At 47.8% G+C, this 26,959-nt stretch overlaps 2 protein-coding genes across 24 annotated transcripts in view; one reads left to right on the forward strand and one right to left on the reverse strand.

Annotated features, from left to right (window-relative positions):
• The window catches only part of BOC (BOC cell adhesion associated, oncogene regulated), a 121,493-nt gene extending 103,835 nt beyond the window's left edge, over positions 1–17,658 (forward strand). For 12 of the 15 annotated variants that reach the window (XM_049105155.1, XM_049105158.1, XM_049105167.1 and 9 more), the window contains 15 exons: positions 732–875; positions 2,293–2,586; positions 2,935–3,207; positions 4,498–4,808; positions 8,481–8,643; positions 9,083–9,193; positions 9,706–9,912; positions 10,275–10,456; positions 10,918–11,023; positions 11,586–11,708; positions 13,811–14,032; positions 14,727–14,962; positions 15,174–15,250; positions 15,721–15,914; positions 16,937–17,658. In XM_049105155.1, the coding sequence (XP_048961112.1) occupies positions 732–875; positions 2,293–2,586; positions 2,935–3,207; positions 4,498–4,808; positions 8,481–8,643; positions 9,083–9,193; positions 9,706–9,912; positions 10,275–10,456; positions 10,918–11,023; positions 11,586–11,708; positions 13,811–14,032; positions 14,727–14,962; positions 15,174–15,250; positions 15,721–15,914; positions 16,937–17,124 (2,831 nt within the window). In that variant the 3' untranslated portion in view covers positions 17,125–17,658. The remainder of the gene's footprint in view (positions 1–731; positions 876–2,292; positions 2,587–2,934; positions 3,208–4,497; positions 4,809–8,480; positions 8,644–9,082; positions 9,194–9,705; positions 9,913–10,274; positions 10,457–10,917; positions 11,024–11,585; positions 11,709–13,810; positions 14,033–14,726; positions 14,963–15,173; positions 15,251–15,720; positions 15,915–16,936) is intronic. The other 3 variants (XM_025477600.3, XM_049105168.1, XM_049105160.1) reach the window with 3 other exon arrangements.
• A 3,496-nt stretch (positions 17,659–21,154) lies between these two features.
• Positions 21,155–26,959, reverse strand: part of CFAP44 (cilia and flagella associated protein 44) — a 126,414-nt gene continuing 120,609 nt past the window's right edge. For all 9 annotated transcript variants that reach the window (XM_049105150.1, XM_049105153.1, XM_025477480.3 and 6 more), the window contains 3 exons: positions 24,561–24,721; positions 23,290–23,424; positions 21,155–21,658 (listed from right to left, as the gene is read on the reverse strand). In XM_049105150.1, the coding sequence (XP_048961107.1) occupies positions 21,467–21,658; positions 23,290–23,424; positions 24,561–24,721 (488 nt within the window). In that variant the 3' untranslated portion in view covers positions 21,155–21,466. The remainder of the gene's footprint in view (positions 21,659–23,289; positions 23,425–24,560; positions 24,722–26,959) is intronic.

Raw genomic sequence — 26,959 nt, forward strand, 5'->3', positions numbered from 1 at the left:
GGTGGTGGTTGGCGGAGTTAGAATAGTCCTCCCTGCTTGCAGAAGTCCAGTAGTGAGGTGGCTCAGAGCTCTGACCCTGACAGGGACTCATGGGGAATTCTAAACTCATTTCTCTCCTTCCTGGTGGCTTGCAGGAATGATCATCTCATCTCCCACGTGTACAGCACGGGCCCCTCAATCCTTACAGCAGCTCTGAGGTGGCTCGTGTCTTTTTTTTAATAAGATTTTATTTATTTATTCATGAGAGACTCAGAGAGGCAGAGACACAGGCAGAGGGAGGAGCAGGCTCTCTGCAGGGAGCCTGACATGGGACTTGAACCCTGGATTTTGGGATCACGCCCTGAGCTGAAGGCAGGGCAGAATCTCAGGGGTTTAACCAGCTTTGCCGCAATCACACTGCGCACGGCAGATCCAGAGCTTAAGCCCAGGTGTAGCAGACCCCAAATCTTGCTTCCTTCTCACCCTCCTCCAGCTCCCTTAAAAGTATAAAATATTCATCCAGAGACCTGTGGACTAGCTCAGGTGGGTTAGCTAGCTGGTTTGCCGGCTAATTGGTTAGTTCTATTCTCGGCATTTCTGTCCCGCTTGATCTGAGGTTTTACAGGGAGAAAAGCATTTCCAGTTTGGGCTGCTTGGGATTCAGGTGTTCGACTCATGGTTCCTGTCGTCCTGCCCACTGGGAGCTGCTGCCAGACTCATCCCATGTCCCCTTCACCCTGCCCTTTTCTCAGATAACTACCTGATCATGCCGTCAGGAAACCTCCAGATTGTGAACGCAAGCCAGGAGGATGAGGGAATGTACAAGTGTGCTGCCTACAACCCGGTGACCCAGGAAGTGAAAACCTCGGGCTCCAGTGACCGGCTCCGCGTGCGCCGTAAGGGGCCAGGGGGTGTCTCACTGATGGAAGGGGACACAGGAAGGGGGGCACAGGCTGTGCTCCAAGCCCGTTCTCTCAGGTGGGGGTGGGAGCTGGGGGGCTCGGGCAGTGGGAGTAACCAGGACTCAGACAGAGTGGGGGGGTCCTCTCCCCTCTAGTGGCACATATCCCTTGCCTACCTCTGGGGTAGCTGTGCTTGCTAGTCCCGTTCTCCTGCCTGTTGAGAGCTCTCCTTCCCTGGGAGACTTTCAGAGTGGAGATCTGTTGGGATGTGTCTGCTGGGGCCAGACGGCCTGTGCTCAGCAGCTGGCAGCACATGCATAGGAAAGACGATGATGTGCTTGTGCCTATGTGAGGCCACAGAGCCTGCCTGGCCCTAGGCCCAGCTGTGCTTACACTGTCTGCACCGCTGCGGTGAGCCCAACACCTCCCTCTGGTGATGGTCCGTGGAGGCCCACACACTCCCCCATTTGTATGAAAACAACATCTGCCTTTGCCAAGCATCTCCGGGTGCCAGGCACTTTTCTAGGCTTCCTGCTTACTCAGTGGAGGGACAGCCTACGTGGAGCTTGGTTTTAGAGGCAGCACCAGAGGCAGATGTACCGTGAAGCTAATGAAGCCAAACTACAGCAGTCCCTCACTCACAGAATTTTCTGTGTAATTTCACATTCTGTTTCTTCAAGAGGGCCTCCCAAGCTGTAGATGTCTCAGGTCTTGTAACACCAGGATCTGCCCCTGCTTGGCACACAAAGCAGAATCACACAGAGCGTGGAGGGAGGTGACTGCTGGGGAGCAACTTGCCTTCCAGTAAGTGCTGTGCTGTTTCTCCACCAGCACTGAGAAAAGATCTCTCCTTCCTTAGCTGAGCAGCCAACGAAGTAGTTGATTTGCTTTGGGGACCTGTACTACTACTGTGCGAGAAATGCATTTCTTTACACAGTGGGTCCCTCTCAGTGCAGCGAGGTGCTCACACTATGAAGGATGCTGAGATCTGAGACTCCTGGTTGCTGTGGGGGATACCATGGATCCTTGTCTCCTAGCTCATCCTCAGACTTGGGGTGCACTTGCTGAGTGCAAGCAGGAAAAGTCACCTGCATCCACCCCCCTCATCTTTTTCTTTGCTGACGTGCGTATTCAAATGTGTGTTGTGTCAATATTCCAGTATGTTACCACATCTCTTACAACAGCTCTCTGCAGAGAGAGGGCCTTGTTTTTATAAAGAAACCAAGGCTCAAGGGAATTAAGTAACTTGCCTCACTTTATGTAGGTTGTAAACCCCTGAAAGGCTGTTTGATTCCAAGTCCCCATGGTCTGGGATTGCCTCCTGGGACCTGGCCACCTAAGGCAGGGCGGAGGGGATCTTCGGCACTGAGTCTGGTCCCACACGCTGCCTTTCACCTCTCGGCTCCTCCAGGCTCTACTGCTGAGGCTGCTCGCATCATCTACCCCCCAGAGGCCCAGACCATCATTGTCACCAAAGGCCAGAGTCTGATTCTGGAGTGTGTGGCCAGTGGGATCCCACCCCCACGGGTCACCTGGGCCAAGGATGGGTCCAGTGTCGCCGGCTACAACAAGACACGCTTCCTGCTAAGCAACCTCCTCATCGATGCCACCAGTGAGGAGGACTCAGGGACTTATCGTTGCATGGCCGATAACGGAGTTGGGGAGCCTGGGGCAGCGGTCATCCTGTATAACGTCCAGGTATTTGGTGAGTGTCTCCTGCAGACCTTCTTCTCTTTGGTCAGTGTGGTCTTCTTAGAAACTCATAACCCCAAGGCTCAGGTGCCTTGTGAGAGGTCCCATGCCCAGGGTGTAATGGAAGAGGATAGAGAGAGTTGGGATGCTTGGGTCCCAGGGCCTCGGTGTATGGGCCTGATGTCCCTCTCTAGTCCCTTTCCTGTCATGACTGACAGACGAGGCACAGGACCTTTCCTTCCCTCTACCAATACTCACAGGAAAGGAGGGACTCACTCCTGACTATAGATCCCTCCCCAGCCTGTGTGGTCCTGGGTAGGAAGACTTGGCCTTTCTCACCCCTGCTCTGGTTTCCCGGCAGAACCCCCCGAGGTCACCATGGAGCTGTCCCAGCTGGTCATCCCGTGGGGCCAGAGTGCCAAGCTCACCTGTGAGGTGCGTGGGAACCCCCCGCCCTCTGTGCTGTGGCTGAGGAACGCTGTGCCCCTCACCTCCAGCCAGCGCCTCCGACTGTCCCGCAGGGCCCTGCGGGTGGTTAGCGTAGGGCCTGAGGATGAAGGCGTCTACCAGTGCATGGCTGAGAATGAAGTCGGAAGCGCCCATGCCGTGGTCCAGCTGAGAACCGCCAGGCCAGGTGAGTGTAGCCCGAAAGGCTGGACATCGCAGCTGCACATTCACAGAGCCTTTTCCTTGACTAAGAACCCTAATATATAAAAGAGGTAAAAGTGATTTTTAGTTGTAAGTTCAAGTTTACGTTAACTTATTAGAAGGTCAAAGTGTGTACACTTTCACTTGTGAAAGCGATCCATTTAATTGTTTTATTTTTACAAATATTTATTTGAGAGAGAGGGAGCAAGCACATGTGAGTAGGGGGAAGGGTAGAAGAGGAGGGAGAGGGAAAGAATCCCAAGCAGACTCAGTGATGAGTGTGGAGCCAACTGAGGTCTCAGTCCCATGACCCTGAGATCATGACCTGAGCCAAAATCAAGAGTTGGATGTTCAATCACCTGAGCCACCCAGGTACCCCTTTACTGTTGTATTTTCTCAAATGCTTTTTATTTTGTGGAATCTCTAGGTTCGTAGGGTTCCATGACACCTGGTTTTAACAACCATTGTGAAAAGCAAATCCATCCCTTTCAGCCTGATTCATTTCAGTTGACACCTGTACTGGCTGAGCAGTTACTTATGTCCTCAGCACCGGACTAGGTAATGTGGGGGGTGCACAGAAAATTAACAAAGACTCAACCTCCTCATGGAGGACGCCAAACTCACCAAGGAAATTATTTGATAAAAATACGACCCCAAATAATGCTGAATCCACATGATCAGATGCCAGCCTTCTGTGGTTCAGGATGTCAGGTGGAGGGACAAGTAACATTGGCAGATTCTGCAGATGCTTCCTGAAGGACGTGTTGCCTCTCCTGGCCTCTCAGGTTCTCAGCGGCGTTACAGTTGGCTTTCCATCTTGCAAGGCAGGTTGCTGCCTGGTGTAGGAACAGGCCCAGACTGCATGGTGTTAAGACCCCGCAGCGAAGGGATGTGTCCCCTCCCCCAACACAGACAGAAGGAGGAGGAGGGTGCAAGGTTCCTCAGGAGTAAACAGAACATTCACTCAAGGTGAGGCTAGCGTAGGGGTTCAGGAAAACAGATTGCAGAGCTGCCTGCCTGCCACCCTTGGCCACGCAAAAAGCCTGGGCACAGGGCCCCGGGCTGCCCATCTCCTGGCGGGGCAGTGACACAGCCCTCTCTCTTCCCACAGAGCCTGGCTGCGTGTGGACTGGGCTGATGGTCATCTCAGGCTCTGGGCTGTGGGCTCTTCCTATCTCTCACTTCCCTCTGCCTTCTCCCTGGGGCAACAATGCAGCCAGTGACCAGGGGAACGACATTGTCCACCTTCCCTTCTCTTTCCTTCTTGGTCCTCCAGGCACAACCCTGAGGCCATGGCGGGATGCTAAGCTGGACACTGCCACCCCTCCCGTGCTGCCCTCCAGACCCGGAATCCCTGACCAGATGCTAAGGGGGCACCCAGGGCTCCCAAAGCCGCCGACATCGGTGCAGCCAGCTTCCCCACAGTGCCCTGAAGAGAAGGAGGGGCAGGTGGCTCCTGCAGAAGCACCCATCATTCTCAGCTCCCCCCGGACCTCCAAGACGGACTCATATGAGCTTGTGTGGCGGCCTCGGCATGAGGGTGGTAGCCGTGCACCGATCCTCTACTATGTGGTGAAACACCGCAAGGTACGGTGCCTGGCATTGTGCAGACTTCTTCTCAGTGAGTCTGGGCAGGGGTTTCTGGCCGCTGGCCATCTCCCCCCAAGTTCCTGAAGCCTGGACCTTGACCTTTGGCCTCCTCTGCCCTACTTCCTACCACCTCCCAGGAGGATGGTTGTGAGTTGAGGCATGTGGGACCCCCAGAGGCCCAGGAAAAGTGTGTGTCACTTCAGCTCCTGTGTGCACTGGTTTCCCAGAAGCTTGGCACCCCCCCCACCAGCTCCTCATCCTGGGGCATAGTTAACAAATCTCCCTGTTAACCATCCCCTGCCCTCCCCTTTTCTCTCTGTCATTTGTTGTTGATGTTGTTGTTTTGTTTTTTAACCAAAGTAAGCTCTACTGGGCACATACCTGCAGGAACTCTGTATGGCAAGCTAGCTCTGGGGCCAGGAAAACAAATATTTATGAACAAGTGTTTTTTCTGAGGGCTATAAAACACCCCCTCAGTTTTCAGGATTCCTCATGGCTCGGCTTGGACAAGCAGGCGTGGGGTCTGAAAGCACATCGTGTTGCTCAGACCTCAGCTATTTCTCCTTGACAGAAGGAGGCCTGTCCAGGTGGATGTTTCAGGAGCTCTCAGGGAGGGAGCCTCTGGCTCTGGCAGGGTGTAGAGCCAGCTGGCCAGCCCATCCTCTTGGACACAGTGTCCTTTGAGGCAGGACAGGGCCCGCAGGCGGCCCCCTTGTTCGAGGCTGTGTGCTCACCTGCTGTTACCCTCCAGGGGAGAAGGACATAAGATTTCCTTTAAAAAAATGTCCTGGAGGAGCATTTCTGTTCATCCCAGATGTGTGCTTTTTTTTTTCCTAAGTCCATTAGGCAACAGGAAATTATTGTTCTTTTTTTTTTTTTTTTTAGAGTATGTATTTATTCATGAGAGACACAGAGAGGCAGAGACACAGGCAGAGGGAAGAGCAGGCTCCATACAGGGAACCCGATATGGGACTTGATCCCAGGACCCCCAGGGATCACGCCCTGAGCCAAAGGCAGAAGAAGCTCAGCTGCTGAGCCACCCAGGTGTCCTGAAAATTATTGTTCTTAAATGGATTTTTAAAAAATGTTATTTGATAATGTGTATACATGCTATATTTTATATAGTAAAAGTATTTATCAGCTCTTCTCCCCCTCTAAAGACCAAATCAGCCCTGTGTGGAGCAGCATGTCAGCTGTGCAGTAGCTCTTTCCCCTGCTCTGGACCCTGCCAGCCTCTCTCATTCTGATCTTTCCCTTTATGACCTTGGCTCAGGACAAGTCCATAGACCCACTGGGTCGTCAGAAAGACACCTGAGGCAAAATTGCCTCCTAGGTAGGGGGTTGGGGGTGGGGATGCAGTCTCTCACTAACACTTGGCCTGCTGGCCTCTTCATAGGCAGCCAGCAAAGGGGGTAAATATATTTTTAACAAAAAGCTGCATTGTTCAGCCCAGGTTATGGGGCAGGGCCGGTCCTAATCCTCGTTTCTCTCTGTAACTAGACACCTCCATCTCAGAGTTGTAGACAGAGATCAGGGCAGGCCAAATGCTCATGGTCCCTGGGAGACAAGAACCAGTAATGAGAACAAGAATCATATTTTTCAGGCCAGTAGGTGGCCATGAAACCGCTTCACCAAGAGGCAGGCTGGCAAAGGCCATGCGTGGCGATCCGGAAATGCCAGGCGGGGGGCCACATTCACCCTGTGCGAGTGTGACGGTGACTAATGACCGTGCTATTTCTTAGTTTTGTTTCAGAGCCCAGTGTCAGTGTGAGGCCAGCGCCAGGCGGGCCAGAGGATAAAGGGGTACAGGGAAAGTGAGGAACTGTGCCCCTGCTGGGTCTGGCTTCAGTTAGACTCCGGCCTGTGGGGCACTTAGGACTGCTCAGTGGACATGGCCAGGGCAGAAATGATACCTCGCAAGCAGTGCTTTTCTTGAGGAACTAGCAAATCTTAAGGATTGTCACACAAGAAAGGATTTCGAAGTGAAAAATCAGTTTGGACTGTGTTTGCAGCCCCCTTCTTTTGCAGGAGACTGGGAATCACTCAGATCATTTTCACTTTTTCACATTCGTGAAGCCAGTTTCACTTCGTGATACATCTGCAGACCCTGGGCTACTGTGTCTGGGTTTCTAGTACTACTGAGGATTCTCAGTTTGTAAAAACTTCTCCCCTTGGAACAAATCCTGGAAGTCTGACATAAATGAGCCCAGACCATCTCTGTCCCTTGAATAGTAGGTTTTGTTTTACTTTGGAATATTTTGCTTGAGGATAAGAGGTTTTCCTACCAGCTGTTTAATTCTTGAGCAAACCACAGCTTTAGGTCCCAGCAGACTGTGTAAAATGTGCACTGTTGCCAGTTAAGCCTTTTGTCCTGAAAGGTGGGGTAGGTGAGATGAAGAAGCTTCTAGGCATTGCTTGTGGAGGACGGAACCTGGATGTATTTTTTTTTAAAAGAGCCAAGAATTTGGGGCCATTAAGGATTAATCCAGAATTAGTTACTGTTCATCCACAGTTTTTAAGCAAGAAGCAAGGAGTGAGCACAGGAGCAGCAGAGGAGGATTGGAATGGCAGAAACCTCCCAAGTGGAGGATGTGGGCAAGTCGGGAGAAGGGGCCAGGCATTCGCTGGGAACCTGTGTGCCACGTTCAGTGCCTCACGCTTGGTATACATCATCTCGTTTAACCTTCAGAAGAAGCTGAGAGCTTTTCTTTGACTCATCTTAGATTTGAAAACCTTGAGGATCAGAGAGGTCAGGGAACTTGCTCTAGGGTTACACAGCTGGTAAGAGACACAATCAGGATTTAAACCCAAGATTTTCAGGTTCCCAGATTCCTTTTCTTTCTAGGATAAGTCACGAATGGTTAGGAATGTGCTCTCTGGAGTCAAGTCATGATTTTTGTACTTATTAGCAATGTAGGTCTAGGCAAATTACTCCTTTCCTCAGGCCTTAGCATTTGTGAAGTGGGTACAAAACTAACACCTGTCTCTTGGGCTATTGTCACAAAGGTCTTTAGAGAGCCTGTGAAGTGCTTGCTTCTGCGACCAAGACTCTGTATTGGTGCTGCTGCTTTCATCATCATAATCATCATCCCAGAATAGAAACTGTGAAGGGACTGTGTTTATTTGGTTTAAAAAGAGCAAGGAGGGAAGAAAAGTTAAATATGGAAGTTTTTAGAAATACGGAGAGGACATCTTTCGAGAAATTCTCAGTAATAAGAGGTCTTTTGACCTCCCCACCGAATTTTCTTTGACGGGATGGCTAGATGAGGGACCACAGAGCCTACTTCACTGTCCCAGCAAGGATGGAAGTCCCAGAGCCAGCAGGACCAGTGTGCTCTCTGCAGTACCACCCCTCTGCTCCCAGCCCACTGGTTCTTCCTCCTGCTCTGGTGGACTCTGCTTTTTTTTTTTTTTTTTTTAAAGATTTTATTCATTTATTCATGAGAGAGAGAGAGACACTCAGAGACACAAGCAGAGGGAGAAGCAGGTTCCCTGCCGGGAGCCCGATGTGGGATTCCATCCGGGATCCCGGAATCACGCCCTGAGCCAAAGGCAGACGCTCAACCACTGAGCCACCCAGGCGTCCCTCCACTCTGCTTTTTATGCAAACCACAGCCACCATTAGCTCCAAGCTGAGATGCCAGTTCTGATACCGGCTGTCTTCTCCAGCAGGTCACAAACTCCTCTGACAATTGGACTGTCTCCAGCATTGCAGCCAGCCAACACCGCCTGACCCTCACCAGACTTGACCCCGGGAGCTTGTATGAAGTGGAGATGGCAGCTTACAACTGTGCAGGCGAAGGCCAGACAGCCATGGTCACCTTCCGAACTGGTAAGGGTCAAACACTGCCCCCATCTTGGGGTTTTATAGACCTGAGCAAATCCTGCCAGGCCCAGGTGGGAAGCCCTGCTCACCTTGCCCTATCCATTTACCTTGAACTTTATCGTCCTGTCAGCTCTTGCCTCCCCATGGTTTATGAGCCCAGGCATAGGTCCTGTGTCTCCTCAGGAGAGCTGCCAGCTGGCCTCTCTGCCCTCCCCACCTTGTGCTCATGCCCCCGCACACACAGACACACACACATACATGCTGGGCTCAGGCTCAGTACCGTGATGGTTAAGCAGAACTGGGGATCAGACCACACTGCCAATATCCTATATTATTTGCATCACCCTGTCAGACCCCTCAGCAGAGTCTTAGGCAGAAAGAACTCTGGAAAGGCAGACCTAACACACGCCCCCATACTTGCTGGTCTCAACCCATTTCCATCCAGGACGGCGGCCCAAACCTGAAATCATGGCCAGCAAGGAGCAGCAGATCCAGAGAGATGATCCAGGATCCAACCCCCAGAGCAGCAGCCAGCCAGACCATGGTCGCCTCTCTCGTAGGTCCCCAGCAGCTCAGAGGGGTGGGAGTGAGCAGGAGTCAGAACTGCAACCAAGTCCTCTGCCTCAGAAGGCTCATTGTTGCAGGTGGAATGGGGTCTTGTTCTGTGGGTCCAGGAAGCCTTGTGACATTTTTCCTGGCATCCATCCAGCTAACCCCAATAAGAAAACATAGATTGGAGTTTTTTCAAGGAAAACATGGTAGTCTGACAAGGTGGATAGGGGATTGCTAAACCCTGTGGGTCCTGACAGCACAGAGGAGGGAGCCACAGACTGTAGGCGCTCCATAGTGTGACGTTGCAGAAGCATGGCCTCTAGGGGTCCTAGCTCAAGGGCTCCTTCTGGGAGAAGGTGACCCCAGTAGCCCTGGGAGATCTGATACAGCCACCAGAGGGAGAGGGCTGGGGGGAAGAATGGGCCCCAGTCAGGAACAGGTCAAGTCCATTTGCACTTCAACCACTTTATTGTGTCCCTTCTACTTTCATCCTCCCTCATGGATGGTTTCCTACAGCCCCAGAAGCTCCAGACAGGCCCACTATCTCCATGGCCTCTGAGACATCAGTGTACGTGACATGGATTCCCCGTGGAAATGGTGGCTTCCCAATCCAGTCTTTCCGGGTAGAGTACAAGAAGCTAAAGAAAGTGGGGGACTGGATTCTGGCCACCAGTGCCATCCCTCCTTCCCGGCTCTCGGTGGAGATCACTGGCCTAGAGAAAGGTAGGGGTCTGGCCACTATCCCACCTGATTCCCCATCTGTCCCCAACCCCTTGGAAGTAGTTAAAGCTTTGAGGGCTCTTCTGTCTGCCGGTCTGCCACCCGCCACCTTGCTTACATGGATGGTTTTGGTTGTGTTCCTTCCAGCCTACAAACCCTTCCTTCCCCTCCCTCTCTTTATAAGAGGTCCAGAGCTGTCCCTTCTGTGGCTCCTTTCTGAAGAAGATGGGAGTTCTTGTGTCCTTTGGGGACTTGTATTTGGTGAAGAGCTACCCAAAAGATCCCTCTAGGTTCTGGGTGTGCTCGGTGGGGGTGGGTCAGAAGAGTTTTCCAGCTCCTGGGTTCAAGTGAGTTTCCCTTACCAGGCACCTCCTACAAATTCCGAGTCAGGGCTCTGAACATGCTGGGGGAAAGTGAGCCCAGTGCCCCCTCCCGGCCATATGTGGTGTCAAGCTATAGTGGCCGTGTGTACGAGAGGCCTGTGGCAGGCCCTTACATCACCTTCACCGATGCTGTCAACGAGACTACCATCATGCTCAAGTGGATGGTGAGTGGCCTCGCATAGAGTGCAACGGGGAGGTGGGGCTGAGCTTCGAGATGATAGAGGCTGGCTGCTGCAGCAGGCAGGAAGGAATCACTTTTCTGTTCTCCCTTCTAAGACCCTTTCCCTTAAGTGGTCACCCCCTGCCCTGCCCCCGACCCAACCCCCATACCTGGGAATTGAGCCAAGAGACTCATCCTTACAGTACCCAGGCAGGTTCAGAGGGGACTTACATCTTTGGAGAACTGTTTCTAGTCTCTAAGAGCTGGGGGACTTTTAGGCTAAATAACAAGTGATCTTCACAGCCTTCCCCAAGAAAGCCTTGGAGATCTTGTCAGAAATATTTGTCAGGCTCCCTCTGTGAATTTTTATACTCTAAGCTGGTGTCAAATTTCTGTCCACCAGTGGTTCTGCTCACATGATTTCTCTACTCCATTGTCAACTTGCTTCTTCTCCATTCCCCATAGTATATCCCAGCAAGTAACAACAACACCCCTATCCATGGCTTTTATATCTATTATCGACCCACAGACAGTGACAATGATAGTGACTACAAGAAGGATATGGTGGAAGGTAAGAAGCACTTTGGGTGATACGGTTTTCTCTGTTAACAATGGGGGTCTAGGTGTTGGTGAAAGTATAAAACCTGGGCTGGGGACACTGGGTGGCTCAGTGTTTGAACATCTGCCTTCAGCTTAGAGCATGATCCCGGGGTCCTGGGATCAAGTCCCGCCTCAGGCTCCCTGCATGGAGCCTGCTTCTCTCCCTCTGCCTGTGTCTCTGCCTCTCTCTGTGTGTCTCTCATGAATAAATAAAATCTTTTAAAAATATAAAAAATATAAAAAAATAAAACCTGGGCTGGCGTGACATAAAGCATCTGTGCACATATCATTGACACATGCTACAGTTGGGGTCATCGAGATCATAAGTCCACATGCTTCCTTCCCATGGAGATGGGACGACAGGAATTTGGGCGGCACCTAGAACATTTCTTCCAGTGCTTCTCCAGCCCAGGGCATCCTGTTGCATTCCTGGCACCAGCCTGGACACACACCCCTGTCCGAGGCTGACTGGGAAGGTTCCAGGCAGACCAGATGCGTATTCCTATATGTGACTTCCTTGCTGTCTCTTCCAGGGGATAGATACTGGCACTCCATCAGCCACCTGCAGCCAGAGACCTCCTACGACATTAAGATGCAGTGCTTCAATGAGGGAGGGGAGAGTGAGTTCAGCAACGTGATGATCTGTGAAACCAAAGGTGATTGTCTTTAGGTTCTCTGCTTTCCTCTTGCTATTTTTAGCCAGCTAGGAAAAGTCACTGTTCCATGTAGCATGCTGATATCTCTTCCCCATGAAGACTCCTTATTTTCCAAGTACCCGTTTGTCATCTTCTGCTCATTGCCTGTGCCTCAAGTGTGAATAGGGCTGCCATCATGATGGCTTCCAGGAACTGGGGAGTTAACTCCTACATGATGAACTTATGGATTAGAACCCATTCTTAATGTCAGAACTCTCTATAAACACTATGCTCCTGTAACATTTGGTACTTACAATGAGGTTGTAGTTAAATTCAGTAAACCAACCAGAGATAGAAAAGGACCTGAGCATCAGGAAATGATGTATCTCCACCAAGGTCACTTAGCGAGTTAGGGGTGGAGCACACTTTGGGCACAGTTCATCGACTACAAGCCCGGATTCCTTCTCTGCACTAAAACATGTTAAACATCTTCACATAATAACTTAATATTTGCACATTGGTCAAGTGGATAGATATCACCATCTCCATTTTGCAAATACTGAAAATGTATAACATAAGAATGTTGCAGAGAACTTAATCAGGAGAGGATCACAAAAGAATAGGAAGGGAGATGAGAAAATAATGCATTTTCTTGACATTGGCAACATTGTCTCTCTGGCTTTGTGCAGCTTTCAGTCACCTATTCAGCAAATACTAAGTGCCTCCTTGTGCACCCCAGCCCTCTTTTGTCATGTCCAGTGGAGAATACTGCACAGCCAGAGTCCCCTATCAAGTGATACACCGAGTGCCCAGGGCAGAGAGCAGAGACCACGAAGGTTCCACACTGGTCTGGAAGGCTTGAATCTTTAGGCGGGACCAAGGAGGGACCATCCTTGGGGACAGGGCCAGCCAGCAAATAGCTCCAGGTGGTTAGAGGATGTGGCCTCTAGAAAGGGAATGCCCAGGGAAGGGCATGGGTGGGCTGTGGGCATTGGATCATCGAGGACCCTGTGTCTGTGAGGTTGAGAAGCTCACAGGAATCTCTGCAGCAGTGGGCAGGGGGAGCGCGTGGGAGCTGTGAAGTCCAGGCAAGGAGAAGGGACAGGTTGGAGACTCTTTCGAGGAAGTGTCGGTGGACCAGGGACTGCTAGCACATCGGGCCGGGGGGAGAGGGAAGGGAGTCTAGCATAAAGGACAGATGGATGATGTTGCCCTTTTTTGAAATGGGGGAGCCAGAAGAACAGCAGAACCCAGGAGGAAGGAAGGAACAAGGCGAGGCCACTCAGAGACTTCCTGGGGCTGTTTCTCCCGAGACCCTGAGGGAGAAGCGGGTCTCCCAGGGGGGAAGAGCCGTGGACATAGGCACTTGGCAGCCATCAGGACGCAGGACAGAGTGGGGAGAGTGTGGCCCCAGAGGGACGAGGAGGCCTCCCAGTTCTGAGGAGGCAGACAAATGTAAGCAGCAGCCCTGGGAGAGGTAGCGGGAAATCACCGGCTGTGCTGTCAGAGTCGAGGTAGAGGACAGCTATGAACAGGAGTGAACAGGTCACACACAGCCTGGTAATAGCACGACCCAGAGGACAGCTTGCCATCTTGTCGCAGAATTGGTGTCTCGCAGTTACCGCCTCTCCCAGAGTCCCCTACCTCCGCTTCACTCCTGCCCCGAGGCCAGGCTCAGATCTAGTCCTTTGCATCCCTTAATTTTCCCAGGAGTAGCAAATCCATGGGTAAACTCTGCCATTCCCAGTTCTTTTGCTGGTTTCGTGCATTTTTTTTAAAGACTGTCTTCCAAAAGTTCACTAGCTTTCTTTGGGAAAAGCCCTTCACCTTTCCCGCTCAGAAGACGCAGCCTGACACCAGTGCTAGACTCACAAACATCTCAGAGTGTATTTTGAAATAGAAGGTTCCGCTCTCTTTGACCATGCCAAATCTGCCATTCGAGGCCAGCTTCGTGCTGAGCTTGGACACCACACTCATCTACTACTGAGTTCTGAGGCCCTGCCTTGTGAGTTTGACCCCATTTCCCACTCCCATAGAATCAGGTTTGTTGTTGGTGTTTTCTGTTTGTTGTGAGAGAGATGTCGAAGAATAGATACTGAGGTGTATTTTGTCCACAATTACAGCTCGGAAGTCTTCTGGTCAGCCTGGTCGTCTCCCACCCCCAACTCTGGCCCCACCTCAGCTGCCACCCCCTGAAACCATAGAGCGGCCGGTCGGCACCGGGGCCATGGTGGCACGCTCCAGTGACCTGCCCTACCTGATTGTTGGGGTCGTCCTGGGCTCTATCGTCCTCATCATTGTCGCCTTCATCCCCTTCTGTTTGTGGAGGGCCTGGTCTAAGCAAAGTGAGTGACCCTTCCCCCGCCTACCACCTCAGCACCAAGGGAAGGAGCCTAGTGGGGATGAGGGGCCTCCCAGCCTGCCAACAAGGCCTTCACCCAGGGCAGGATCAGAGGTGCCCTGCTTCACATTCACTAGAGCGTCAGCTCCCAGGTTCCCCACAGGGCTCAGAGAGAGAGAGAAAAATACTCCAAGTCTGGGCCCTTTCCTCCCAGTTTATGGATCTTGGCAAATGGAAAGTATGCAGTGGAGAGTGTTCTGGCCTCTGCGTCTCTGGAACCCAGTACTTATCTGGCTCCAACTCCTTTTAACGTCTGAAGCTGCTGCTCTGACCACACGTTCATGTTGAAAATAGACCCCACCTCTTCCCTGTCACTTCTCTGGGTCTGTGGACGCATTGGGCTTTCTCCCTTTCCCTGTTATCCACTCATCTCTGCTTCAAACGACAATACATCTCGTCAACTTGCCTCATTTAAATAGTTTCTTCTGTTGACTCACCACTTCTTTTCCCCAAACTTGTGCTGCTATATCTCCTCACCCCTCTCCACACTGCAGAAGAGTCTAGATGGTAGGAGAAATGGGTGACTGAGAACATTCTCATCCCTGGGGCAGTGTCAGAAGTTTTCTGAGATTTCTATGGTACTGGAGGCTGCCCTGGACCTCCTGGGCCTGAGCATACCTGTGTCCTTCTTCTTCCAGAACATACAACAGACCTGGGTTTTCCTCGAAGTGCCCTTCTGTCCTCCTCCTGCCAATACACTATGGTACCACTGGGAGGACTCCCAGGCCACCAAGCCAATGGGCAGCCCTACCTGAGTGGCACCAGTAGACGGGCCTGTGCCAATGGGATCCATGTGAATAGGGGCTGCCCTACAGCTGCCATGGGCTACCCAGGCGTGAAACCTCAGCAACACTGCCCAGGGGTGCTTCAGCAGGTAACACAGCCCTGGGAATGTGGGCAAATAGGTGCGAGCCAGCACAGGGGAGTACTGGGGCTGCCTCCTGGGGCCTTCTTCCTTCCAGCCTCTAATCCTGGGCTACTGGGTCTGGCTTCCTTAGTTGGGAACAGCTCATTCTGTTGAACACTGAACAGGAAAGTTACCTGGACTCCGATGTGACTTTTTTGTTACTCTTTCTCTTGAGCAGCAGGATGACACCAGCAGCCTGCTAAAGCAGACCATTCTTGGCACTGAATATGACCACACCAGTCACCAGGTTACCAGGTAACTGGGCCTCTCCCCTCCCTGCCTTCTGCTCCAGAGCTTACCCTAAGCCCAATCTCAGTCACTGAGAGGGACAGGGTGAGGCACAGAGGCATATCCCACAACCTGCTCCACTGGACTCCCCTCCTTAGGAGGTGTGTTGGCAATTATAACGTGCTTTCTGCATTGGGGACTGGGTTGGCCCGTTAGAAGTCCTTCCTCACTTGGCAGGCCAGAGCAGCCATTTTCAGCTGGCTCTGTCCATAGTCTCCTAGATACCTGACTGCACATCCTTTCATGCATTCAGGAAGTAGACTAGAATTATCCATGGAAGTGGTGGTATGACACCTAAGGTTCAAAGGGGAGCAGTCCCTGCCCCATCTGAGCCCTGACTGGCTCTGATGCCCTGAGACAGGGAAGCAGCCAGGGTAGTGGGGATACAGACCTACTCTGCCTCCACTTCACTTCTCCATCTGGTCTCATGCCTGCAGGGGTCCTAGGTCCAGTCCAGATGAGGGCTCTTTCTTATATACGCTGCCTGATGACTCAACTCACCAGCTGCTCCAGCCTCACCAAGACTGCCACCACCTCCAGGAGCAGCCTGCGGCCACGGGCCAGTCAGTCATGAGGAATGTACCCCCGAGTCCTGGGCTGGAAGCAACATGGGACCCTCTCTTTCACCGAGGTTGGTGCCAGGGGCAGGTCGGGAAATTGAACAGACTGGGGCTGACATGAGGGAGGCGTCCACAACCCAGCAGTGGCCTAGAGAGGGGGAGGTAACCTTCCTCAAAGGTGGTGTTTAGAGCCATCCACAGCTTTTCTATGGGGGAGTGAGAGACCTGGTCCGGCAGGTCCATGGGGGCAATCTGGGTGGGTCCAACTCTAGCATGGCAAGCTGTGTCCTCAATAGCTGAGAAAAGGACACACCCCCATTTCAGAGAAAGCAAACCTTTTGGTCTCAGCATTTCATGACCATTCACAGATTCCTGCTGCCTCTCATCACACCAAGAGGTATTCTCTAATCACCCCAAATACCTTGCTGTGTTGGGTCTTGTCTCTTAATTAGGAAGATGATATCAGTCATTAAGCAGCCTAGTTCTCACATCATTGTCATAACTCTGTGCTTCCACAGAACCTTTTCTCCAAGGGCCTCAATGCACACTGCCCATCCTACAGTGTTCCTTTGTGCCAGGCTCTTGGAAATCAATCAGTGGATGCTTGATTGGAGGCACAGGCTGGTTCGGACAATTGGCTAATGCTTCTTAGCTTCTGTGGCATGTATCCATTCGCATGCAGATCCTAGACCCTGTCTCTGGGAGATAAAATTCTAAGACAGGTGCCTCCTAGAGCCAGACCCCAACATCATCAAAACTGGACTCCCTCGGGTGGGATGATGATGCCCAGAGAAATCATACTGGAAGGGTAGAGTAGCAGTTTAAATCTGGAAATAACAGGGCTTTCTTCCACATTTCAAGGGCTCAGCTGACTTCATCTGCTTTAGGGTATAGGTGCTTAGTGTTTGCGAGTCTTTGTGGTGGGACATGGGTACTAGTGGCCCATCCCATATATCTGAGATGTCAGAGCAAACTGCCCTTGCCATAGTCCTGTGTTTCTGTCTTTTCTTTAGGGCAAGTCTAACCCAGTACTCTTGAGCAACGGCTCCTGGTTAGTCTGGATTTTAATGTTTCCCACTTTTCTCCTCCTTAGGGCCCCCGTGCTGCTTGGGCCTTGTACCAGTTGAAGAAGTGGACAGTCCTAACTCCTGCCAAATGGGTGGAGGAGACTGGCGTTCCCAGCACCCCACAGGGGCCTACACAGGGCAGGAACTTGGGATGCGGCTCTCCCCCAGCCCACCGGTGCATATATCTTTTGAAACACCACCTCCTACAATGTAGGCAGAAACCAATATCCCAGAAAGACTATATATTGTTTTTAAAAAGAGAGAAAATTGGTATTTATTTTTCTATAATAGTCATATTTATATATTTATGCACTTGTAAATAAATGTATATGTGTTTTTATAATTCTGGAGAGACGCAGAGAATCCTACCCAGTTGAGGTATGAGAGGGAAATCAAAGATGCCACAATAACAGGATTCAGCCTGGCAAGAGTAACAGACGGGTCCGAACAGACTGAGAAGGCAGCAGAAAGCCCCCAGAGAAGCTGATGAGAGGACGAGCCTTAGGTACACTGTCTACACTGGGGACAAGGAGGGAAAAGCCACAGGATCTCAGGCTGGAGATACTCATGAAGACAGCCAGACCTGGTACTACAGGAAACGTTTTCAGAAGATGCCCGTGAGAATAGACTAAGATGTGTATAGTCCTATTAGCATTAACAAACCTTCCAGAATCAATGATCTGTGGCAACCTATCTCTGTAAAAACAAACACTGTAATTTCTAAATAAATGTTTAGTCTTCCCTGTAACGTTCAACTTAGTCATGTATGAGTCAGCATCCTCTTTATAGGTTTTAGGATTCAGTTTTTTGAGTTTTTGAAGAAAAGTCTCCCCTTGTGACATTTTCCAGTTCTGTCAAGAGTTTGAGATCAGGAAGAGGTAGCGGATGTCTAATTCTTTAAGTATTACGTTGGTAACCGTTTTGGTCAAGAGAGATTCAGCATGAAGTAGGCAAGGAGAAGCAGATTCGCAGTTCTCTTACTGAATGGACTTGAGGTAAAGCTTTGGTCATAGAGAGATGTGTGGAAGATCTCCAAAATATCATTTAGTTGAATGCTATGTTGCACGTGCACATGTGGTGCCTGATAAAATTCACTTTCCTTTTTTCCAAAGATAGATCAGCACTGCCAGAGGAGTTGACTCACTAGTTGTTTAAAATCAACATTTACTTACGTCCATACAACCACAGGATCAACCTTCATACGTGCAGCTGGCACTAGCTGGGGCCTGAAGCTTTGCAACGAAAAGCCCTAACATTCAGACTGTTCCCAGGAGGGAAAAATATATGTTGTGAGATTTCAGCGAAGGTGAGTTACAGATGGAATGCCCCTGGAGACTCTCAAGTCTGGTTAAAGTGAGTCATGGAGGCAGATGCTACAGGCTAGTCACCAGTGGGAGAAACAAGATTCCAGGCCAAGTGCACCCTCTACTGGTCAGAAGAGATACCGAGCCTGCGCCTAGCTTGTATCACATGCTCTTTCTGTCCAACAGCTAAATTGGAAAAAGAGCTCTCATCGGGGTACGACATGATCTTCAGAAAGGTTGTACTTAATATTTTAAGAAATAAAATGAAGGACTGTAAGGAACATGGAAATGATAGAAGAAATAAGATGTAACTTCAGCCACGACCTTGCACTGGGGACCTAAAAGTCACTTCAGGAGTGGGACAGGGCCAACTACTCTCAATCTTAACTCCGCTAATCCAGGGCCTCTTGGAGCTGCGCTGTAACTCACCTCATAGTCCATTGGCTTTAAATTTCATTGTATTTTTTCTTGTCTTTTCTTCCTTGATAATCCTAGGTAGTTGTCAAAGTGAATTTTGGTGAACTTTATGGAAGTGATATGTAAAATTGCTTTCTGCACAGCCCTGGAACCGTAACAATATTGAATGGTTTTAGCTCTCAAAAAAATTTTTTTAGGAAAGAAAAATCACTTCTAAGGTACATTAAGTGAGATGAATATACATATTTACCTTAGCCAATTGAAGGAAAAGAGGAAAAGTATCAGGCCTCTAAATTTTAGCCTAGAAAATTAAATACATACTCGAGTTCATTGTATTTTATATTTCTTTAGACTCGGATTATTACAGTGCCTTTTAAAAGCCTGATTCAGCCATGCAAAGGCCGTATAATTTACCGAAGGAAGAGTAAGAGCTAGTAGGCAGGTGCCAATGGTGGTACAGAGCCCAGCTCAAGGCCAAAAGACTTTTCCACAGGACAGCCAGACTTGGCAACAATGAGTAAATGTGACAGAAGGGCCTCTACTCTACAGCTTCTTTTTCTTCCAGTATTGGGCTTTGATGATACTGTGGACAAGAGTTCAAAATAGCCAAATTATGTTAGCAGTTGACCCAGAGGTAACTGAGTGTAGACCAATTTTGGCCTTACTCTCAGAAGTAAAGCAGCTTTCTCTAAGACACAGCTAGAAGCAGAAAATAATTTGATCAGGGGAGCAGGAGTGAATGGAAAGGCTGATACTTAACTACAAACTTAAGACTAAATCTGGAATCAAGTAGAAATGAAACTAAAGCTATCCATAGGTCTTGTCCAATTCAAAATTAAAAACAACTTGAGTGTTAACTATATATAACTATATATTATCAAACCTACAGGATGAAGGCCTGCATATTGTGGACTTAAGTGGTGAATTTAGTCTTAGCTCAATTCTGGGGGGAAAAATATCCTGACTGTAAAACCAATCGGGAAAAAAAAAAAAAACGGAGTTGAAAAACTCAGAGAATCTTTGCTGTGGCCCTTCCATAGACTCTACAGTCATTCTTGCTGCAATTAGAATCACAGAATTTCAAAATGGGAAAGAGATTTAGAGCTTATCCAAATCCTTCCATTTGTTAGATAATAAAATGAAGCCCAGGAAGATTACGTAACTTCCTCCGGCTCCCACTACCACCTAGGAAATGGTGTCTCCCTGGAGACCAACCACTTTATCCAGGCAGTTGCTCATTGCGGTAGCCAGCCAGTGAGGAACGGAAGCCTCCTGCCAAACAGCTGAGTGAGTCTGGAAGTAGCCCTTCCAGTGCCAGCCAAGCTGCACATGGCTGTGGCCCCAACTCACAGCTTGACCATAACCTCGTGAGATTCTGAGTCCAAAGCAGGCAGTTAAGCTGCTCCCAGATTCCTGACCCTCAGAAACCGGGTGAGGTAAGTCCTTGTTTTATGTAATATTTGGGGATAACTATTCATGCAGCAATAAATAAGCAACCCTCAAAGCTATGACAATCACATTTTTTTTAAATGCTTGGGGGACACACATAGTATAGGGCAGAGAAGCTACATACCTCTACTACAACACCAGAGATTTAAGCTAACAGGCACAAACTATTCAGATCTTTTAAATAGGATCATGAAAGAATCTTCAAAAGGAAGGAAGTCCTTTCTAATCTGGCAGGGACACATCAGCAGGCTAGTCACGGAAAGACTTGATGTTGCTGGGTCACTTTCTACATTGATGTAATATCGCCTTTCTCACCTTTCCTTCTCTGGGACGAGGTTCTGTTGTGGGACGGTTCAGGGAAGAAGCTCATTCATATTGACCTAAGGAACTCTGAATCTAAAGTGCTAAGCTCTGTTGCTAACAAACAGGGATGCAAATATCAGGGAGATCATTCCTAAATGGGTACAGCAATAAATCCCCATGACCAGTTACCCCCAAACGAAAAGGACAATCCGTTTAAAATGTTATGCACAATCAAGAGTGATTGCTAGGGACGGTCTCTCAGAGTGACATAACCTGTCAATACTTCTGGATCTATATCAGAAACAACGAATGACTCCCATTAGACCCCGAAAGAAAATGCATAGGACATGAGAAACTCTGGGAACATTTAGAATACTGGTAGAGCTGCAGACACCTTTAGAGAAAAGCCTCCTTGCTGACCATTTTTGCCAAACACAGTCCTCTGCTCCATTCATAGCTGGACTTTGCTGAAGCCAGGGGTGATTCAGGAAGCTGGGTAGTCTCCTGCTTTCTGCCAGTCCAAAGCTAACTGCCCTTTCCACATTTCCTGCATCCTGAGCCCTCAAGTAATTGCTCTGTGAAGTTAACAATGTCAGAATTCTGATTTGCATCTTAGTCTAAGATACTGTTGGCAGACTAGCTTGTGCTTTTTTGTTCTCTCAGAGAACACTGAACATGAGAGTTTATTTTCCAAGGCCTGTAAAAAAAATTTTCTCACAGATTCCCCCCCACCCCACCCCGGTGGCTAAAAATTCAGATAAACAAGAGACATATTTCCTAAAACAAGATGTATTGCAGATGCTTTCTTACAGTTTTGAGATACGGCCTTCTGAGGCTCCATACTCAATCCAGTGGATTCCAAACAAACCTAAAATGGTTAAGTTCAAGAGGAAATAGATGTTGGGTGTTAGAGTCTGTTCTAAGATGATCAAATTGGAGAAAAGTTATTAAAACTGTATGACTGGATCTGGTCTTAGACTTTTAAATAAGTTTAAGACAATAGGATTGCTGCAGGTGGCAAGGAAACAACTTCCGGTAAGTTCTGTGTCATTAATCTTGGATGGATTTCAGCAAGAGGCAAACTTAAAGACCCATGGGGTTCATCTCCTTCTCTTGTGGAGGCTGAATGGGCGGGAGGATAAGACCACCTTTCTTACGCAAGAGAGCAATCTCTTCCTTTAAGGCCAAAATCCTTTCTGCCTGGAGTTGGATCAGTTCAGCGACCTTCTCTTTTGCCACAATGTCTGCTTTCCGAGGGCCCTGGAAGGCATTGCCCTGTTGAAAGAAAACACCTCCCTGCTTTCAGCATCACTCGGAATGTGAAAGATTCCCCATTCTTCCTTTAGGGGTGCCTATCTTACAGTCAACTTAAACACCCCTTACTCCTTATTTTAAGGGGCCTTCAATTCTTCCATTGAAATCCTACCATTAGAAATGTTGCCCTTCTGGCCTAATGAGTAGCTCTTAAAATGAAAATCCCATCAAGCTAGCTATCCATCATTCCTACTGTAGAGGGCGCAGCACTGGAACCATAAAGGACAAGGTACCGCCTTTTTCTATGCAGCCCATATTTTGTTTTCCAAAAAGGAAATCTCTTTATTTCCTCATCCAGTCCCTCCCTTTGTCCAGCCAACTTCTGCTCATGCTTCAGACATCACGTTTAGGCATCCTTTGTCCTGTGGACTAGATTAGGATTTCCTGTTCTATGGTCTTTCAGAACATCCATCACATTATCACTGTGATTATGAGATTGAACCATTTAAGTTTATATCTGAGACTCGTTTTTAGGTTGAAAAAATAGGCAGTTTCATATATAGTTCAACCTAAATGCCTGTTTGAGGTCTTTCTTGAAAGATCTTGTGCCTTTAAGAGATAGGTGGCTCTTACCACTCTACCCAGCACCTTCCTGAAGCATGTTACCATAAGTATAGGCTCAAAAAGCTTTGAACGCACATTTAAGAGAAGAATATAACAATGTAGTATCTGCTCTGCTTAGAGCTGAGGCAGCCATCATGTGACTTTGAAAGAAACACCAAAGAATCACTGAGAGAATCAGAGAGATACTAGCCCTGGCATTACAGACCCACTAAACCCCAAACCATCAGTCATTACCTCCAGACTTCTTGTTAAACAAATAAGGGTCATTTTCCTCAAGTTACTCTCCAAAGGTTTTTTAACTACTTGTAGCTAAACCCATGCATCAGCTCATAGCATCGCTTCAGCTAGTCACTTTGAAGTCACCTTAACTTTCCCTTAACTTAGACCATTTCTAGGACGCTTAAAGAAAACAAAGAAAAGGGAAACAATGGGCATTTTTGCAAATACCATTGTAAGAATATGACATATTTTAAAATGTCATATATGTGTTAGGTTCCTAGAGGTCACCTCACCTAGGTGAACCTTAAACCAGGTGAACCTGTATGAAATAAGAGTTATCCACCATATACTATGTATTATGTCAGGCTCAATAAATATTATATAAGAAAAATTTAAAAGCCATAAAAAGTAACTAGTGTTTTAATAAGGTAACATGAGATCCTACAATTACGGATACCCACTTTAAATCAAATGAAATAAATATTAGGAATGGGTCTTTGACACCAGATTTAGGGATTATGTTGGTGTCATTTGTACCTAAATAACCTTACTTCTCCAGGGCTAAGGCAAACTCCGTAGATTAGTACATATGTAAATTCGTGGTACCAAAAAGGCATACAATAAAGTTAGCCCCTCAGGCTCATTTATAAAGTAGGTACTGGCAACTTCATGTCCTCAGGGACCCAGGTGGACTGGAAGAGGTCCAGGATCAAGGTTTGTTTAAATACTAGCACTTGTTATTCTTGTGAATAGCTAACTTTACAGAGCTTCCCCAACTCTGACAAACGGTCTGAAGAAAAGAAACATACCTGCTGGTTCTGTAATGTATTCAGTCGAGAATCAAGTTTCTTCTTTTCAATGCATAAATCATTCATCTGATGAAGCTTTTTGGTGTGTTCCTTTGTCTTCATCATCAACTCCCATCGCACTTGAGCAATCTTTTCCTGCCAAGGCAGGAAGATGCAAAATGAGTTGAGTAAGAGAAGAAACAGAAAAATACATGTCCAGATTTGATCAAACCATTCAGCAAATATGCATATGGAAAAATAGAAATCAATATGAAAATGCAACCAGAGCCAACTGCATTGGCTCTGGCTCAATTAGAGAAAAGAAGAATGTAGGTATGCTCGAGGATACAAGGAGGTAAAAATAAGATAGGCATAGAAGTGCTTCATTGTTGAAGAATGAAATCAGTATGCATAGCGAATGTTGCTATTCATTACTTTAAAGGAAGAATATTAATTTAAGCAGCAAACTTTCATATATTGTTCTTTCCCCAGTCTTGGCCCAGGATTCTCAAGTAGCCAGCTTGAACAGCCATATACCTCCTAGTGGGTTGTCTTTGTTCTCTTACTGCTCCAAAAAAAAAAATTTATACTGTACATATTATCTCCAGCATGCCCCTGAAAATCTTGGATAAGCAAACATGAGACAAGATAACACTACGAACCTCCTTCCCACCCCATCCACTGATGAGGTCAGACAAAAACTGGAGGTGTCACAATGACTTGGGAGCTTATAAAACCTTTATAAAAGCTCCTATCTTTGAATCTGGCTCTAACTGGGGCACCGTCTCATCTTATAGCTCAGGGAACAATGTAGGCATTAACATCTTCTAGGACCCTACCAGCTAAAGAGTCCATACCTGGTTATAGAATCTATTGCTTAGAGAGATTTTCTAATTTCCAGATACAAACAGCATGCAAAAGCTATAGGGAATACTACAGTTGGGATCTCAGGGCATAGTGAGTGATTCCATCTCTAACACTGTCAGAGCATTTATTTGTATATTAATGTAGATCTCAAAGTGGAATCTTTGTCATTATCCATGCCATTGTGTCATATTTCCATGTACCCAGGACCCCAAAACCTAGTGCTGGTGCTTTCACCCCAAGACAGGCAAGTCCCTTCAACTAAGTGAATGATAAGAATGCTGAGACAGGCTTAAGATCATGGGGGAACCCAGCAGGGCTCACAGACTCGTCTCCGGCTGCACCGATGCTTCACAGGAACCACTGACAGCATTTCTTGCCTCAGCCCATGTTCAGCCAAGGTGCATCACCTGTGCTCTCAGCCATACCTCCCACATCTTCATTTCCTTTGCATTCAGTAGCTCCTTTCGAATCTTTCTGATCTTTAGCTCTTCAAGTGTAGTATTCACGGAAAGTGTCTGAAGGGCTTCTAGGTCGATCACACGGCCAAACTTGCTGATCATTAGTTGGCGGACCGTTTCTTCCATTTCTAAAAGAAGAAATCACTGTCTTAGGTCGTTCAGTGGCTCCCATTGATATTAAATGAACAATACGAGTAGCAACAACATTCCAAAGAACAGCTTTTGCAAGAGGATGGTAAAGATTTTATGTTACCAGTTGATTTTTCCTCTGTGACTCTTCACCTGCTCCTTTCCTCACTTAAAATGCCCATTCCTGTGTCATCGTTTCATCTACTTGAAAATCCTATGTAAAGCAGACTCCGCTTTCCCGATAGCTTCCATGCTCTGCTGGTGCCCCTCCTCAGACTGTTAACAGGTCCCAATTGAGCTAGGAACTCTTCAGATTTTTTTTTTATTACTGATCTCTATAACATCTAGTGTTAAGAACAAAGCAGGCACCTAGAGGAAATTTCTATCGTACTCCAAGTGAAAATTAAAGTCTGATTCTCAAACATTCCAGGCTCACTCTCATCTCAGTTCCCACTGACTGGAATGTTCTTCCCCAAACAGCCATATGGATCGCTCTTGCCAGCACATTTTCTGAAAGCAAGTTGTAAGATGGGTATAAGGCTCATACCAATACACTCAGTTCTGAGGGGTAACCAAGAGCAGGTCCTTGCCCTCTAACCAGGAAAGAACACACCTTACCAGGTATGGCACATTTCCAGGGAGCAGTTCCTTGCTCCTACGGACCCAATCATTCTCCTTTCCAGTCCCTTGTTAATTTTTTTTTTCTTAGCAACGCTCTCCATCTAATATGCAATATATCTTACTTTTGTTTACTGTCTTTCCTCAACATGAAAACACAGTAACATCTGGGGGAAATTCCATTTGTGGGGTCTGAGGTCCCCAAGAAAATGTAACCTTGCAACAAGACTTTCTCAGTCTCCAGACTGTCCCCCAAGTGAAGTCTGAGGCCCTAAAGTATAAGATGATACAATTATGCAATGGTGTGGAAGTTTGTATTCTGACGTCATTGTTGCAGTTGAAAATAATAGTATAACTGGTATGGCTGCTATTGTGCATGATCCAAGGAGGGGCTATTCACTTGTATTCTATGTGAGCGCAGTCCCCATGGACTTATCTAATGTGGAGACCATGATAATCAGTGACGCAAAAACAAAATGATGGTTAAGATTATTTGCAAATGTGTGCTAGTCTGTGGCTGCCTGCTTGGCCTCTCAGTAAGAACCTTAACTCCCTCCAGCTAGTGTCCTCTCCATCACAACTTCATGTACTATGACATGGACTCTGGTCCTTGCCATTCCCCCTGTGGAGTCAGCCTAACACCCTTCTCCTGACTTGATTATGCCAACTAGTGTTCACTGGGCACATAAAGCCTTCTGGAATGTTTGCCATGTGCCTTCTCCATGGCTGAGAGCTGTGTTCTCCTTGGAATGAAGTGAACATACCCCTTTCCCACCACCATGTTCTCGACTCTCCTCTTCTTGCTCACTAGGTCTTTGGAGGGAGAGAGGCAATAACAAGCGAACTGTGGTGTTTCTCATTACTGCTAAGCCTTTGTTCTTTGGCTAACAGAAAAGGAAGTCATTCTTAAATCACCTTCGGAGATCCATCTTTAACGAGACTCACAACTTGCTTTCCAGAAAATGGGGCGGCAGGGGAGGGGGAGAAAGGACTGAAAGTTGCTGAATAAAACTTATACCATGTGGAACTAGTATTCCCTTTTATTTCTATTAACACTCTGAAAATTTGAATACTTCATCTTCACACATTTTCCCAAACTAAGAGTTTACCCAAACTGAAACAAACTTCTTCCCTTGTGTTCATACTGGTCTATTCCTTGTTTTGATGAATAATACTTTTTTTTTTAGTACTTTCAAATATAAACAACATTCATGGCCTACAGAAGCCAGAGGAATGTGAAGTACATGAGAAACACTGGAACCTCAAGGCTTACACCTGAGAAAACTCTGTGTCTCAAATAAGTGTTACTTAAACATGCAGTCCTAATGTGTATTTTCTTTTTAATTTTATAACCCAGCCACCCATGAAGCCAGAACATCAACACAAACTGGAAACTGGCCTCTACATTCCAAGCAACTTGGATTGGTTAACTAGTTGACCACAATAGGCTTCCCATTTTTTTTCTTTTTCAAATTAAATTATACATATTTTTTATTCAATTGTGGTAAAATATACAACATAAAATGTATCATTTTAAGCATTTTTATTGTACAGTTGTGTGATATTAAAGTAGATGCTAAGGTGTTGGCAATATTGTTGTTTTTAAAGTTGGAAACTTC

The sequence above is a fragment of the Canis lupus genome, chromosome 33, assembly GCF_003254725.2.
Source record: "Canis lupus dingo isolate Sandy chromosome 33, ASM325472v2, whole genome shotgun sequence".
NCBI classification, from domain to species: Eukaryota; Metazoa; Chordata; class Mammalia; order Carnivora; family Canidae; genus Canis; species Canis lupus.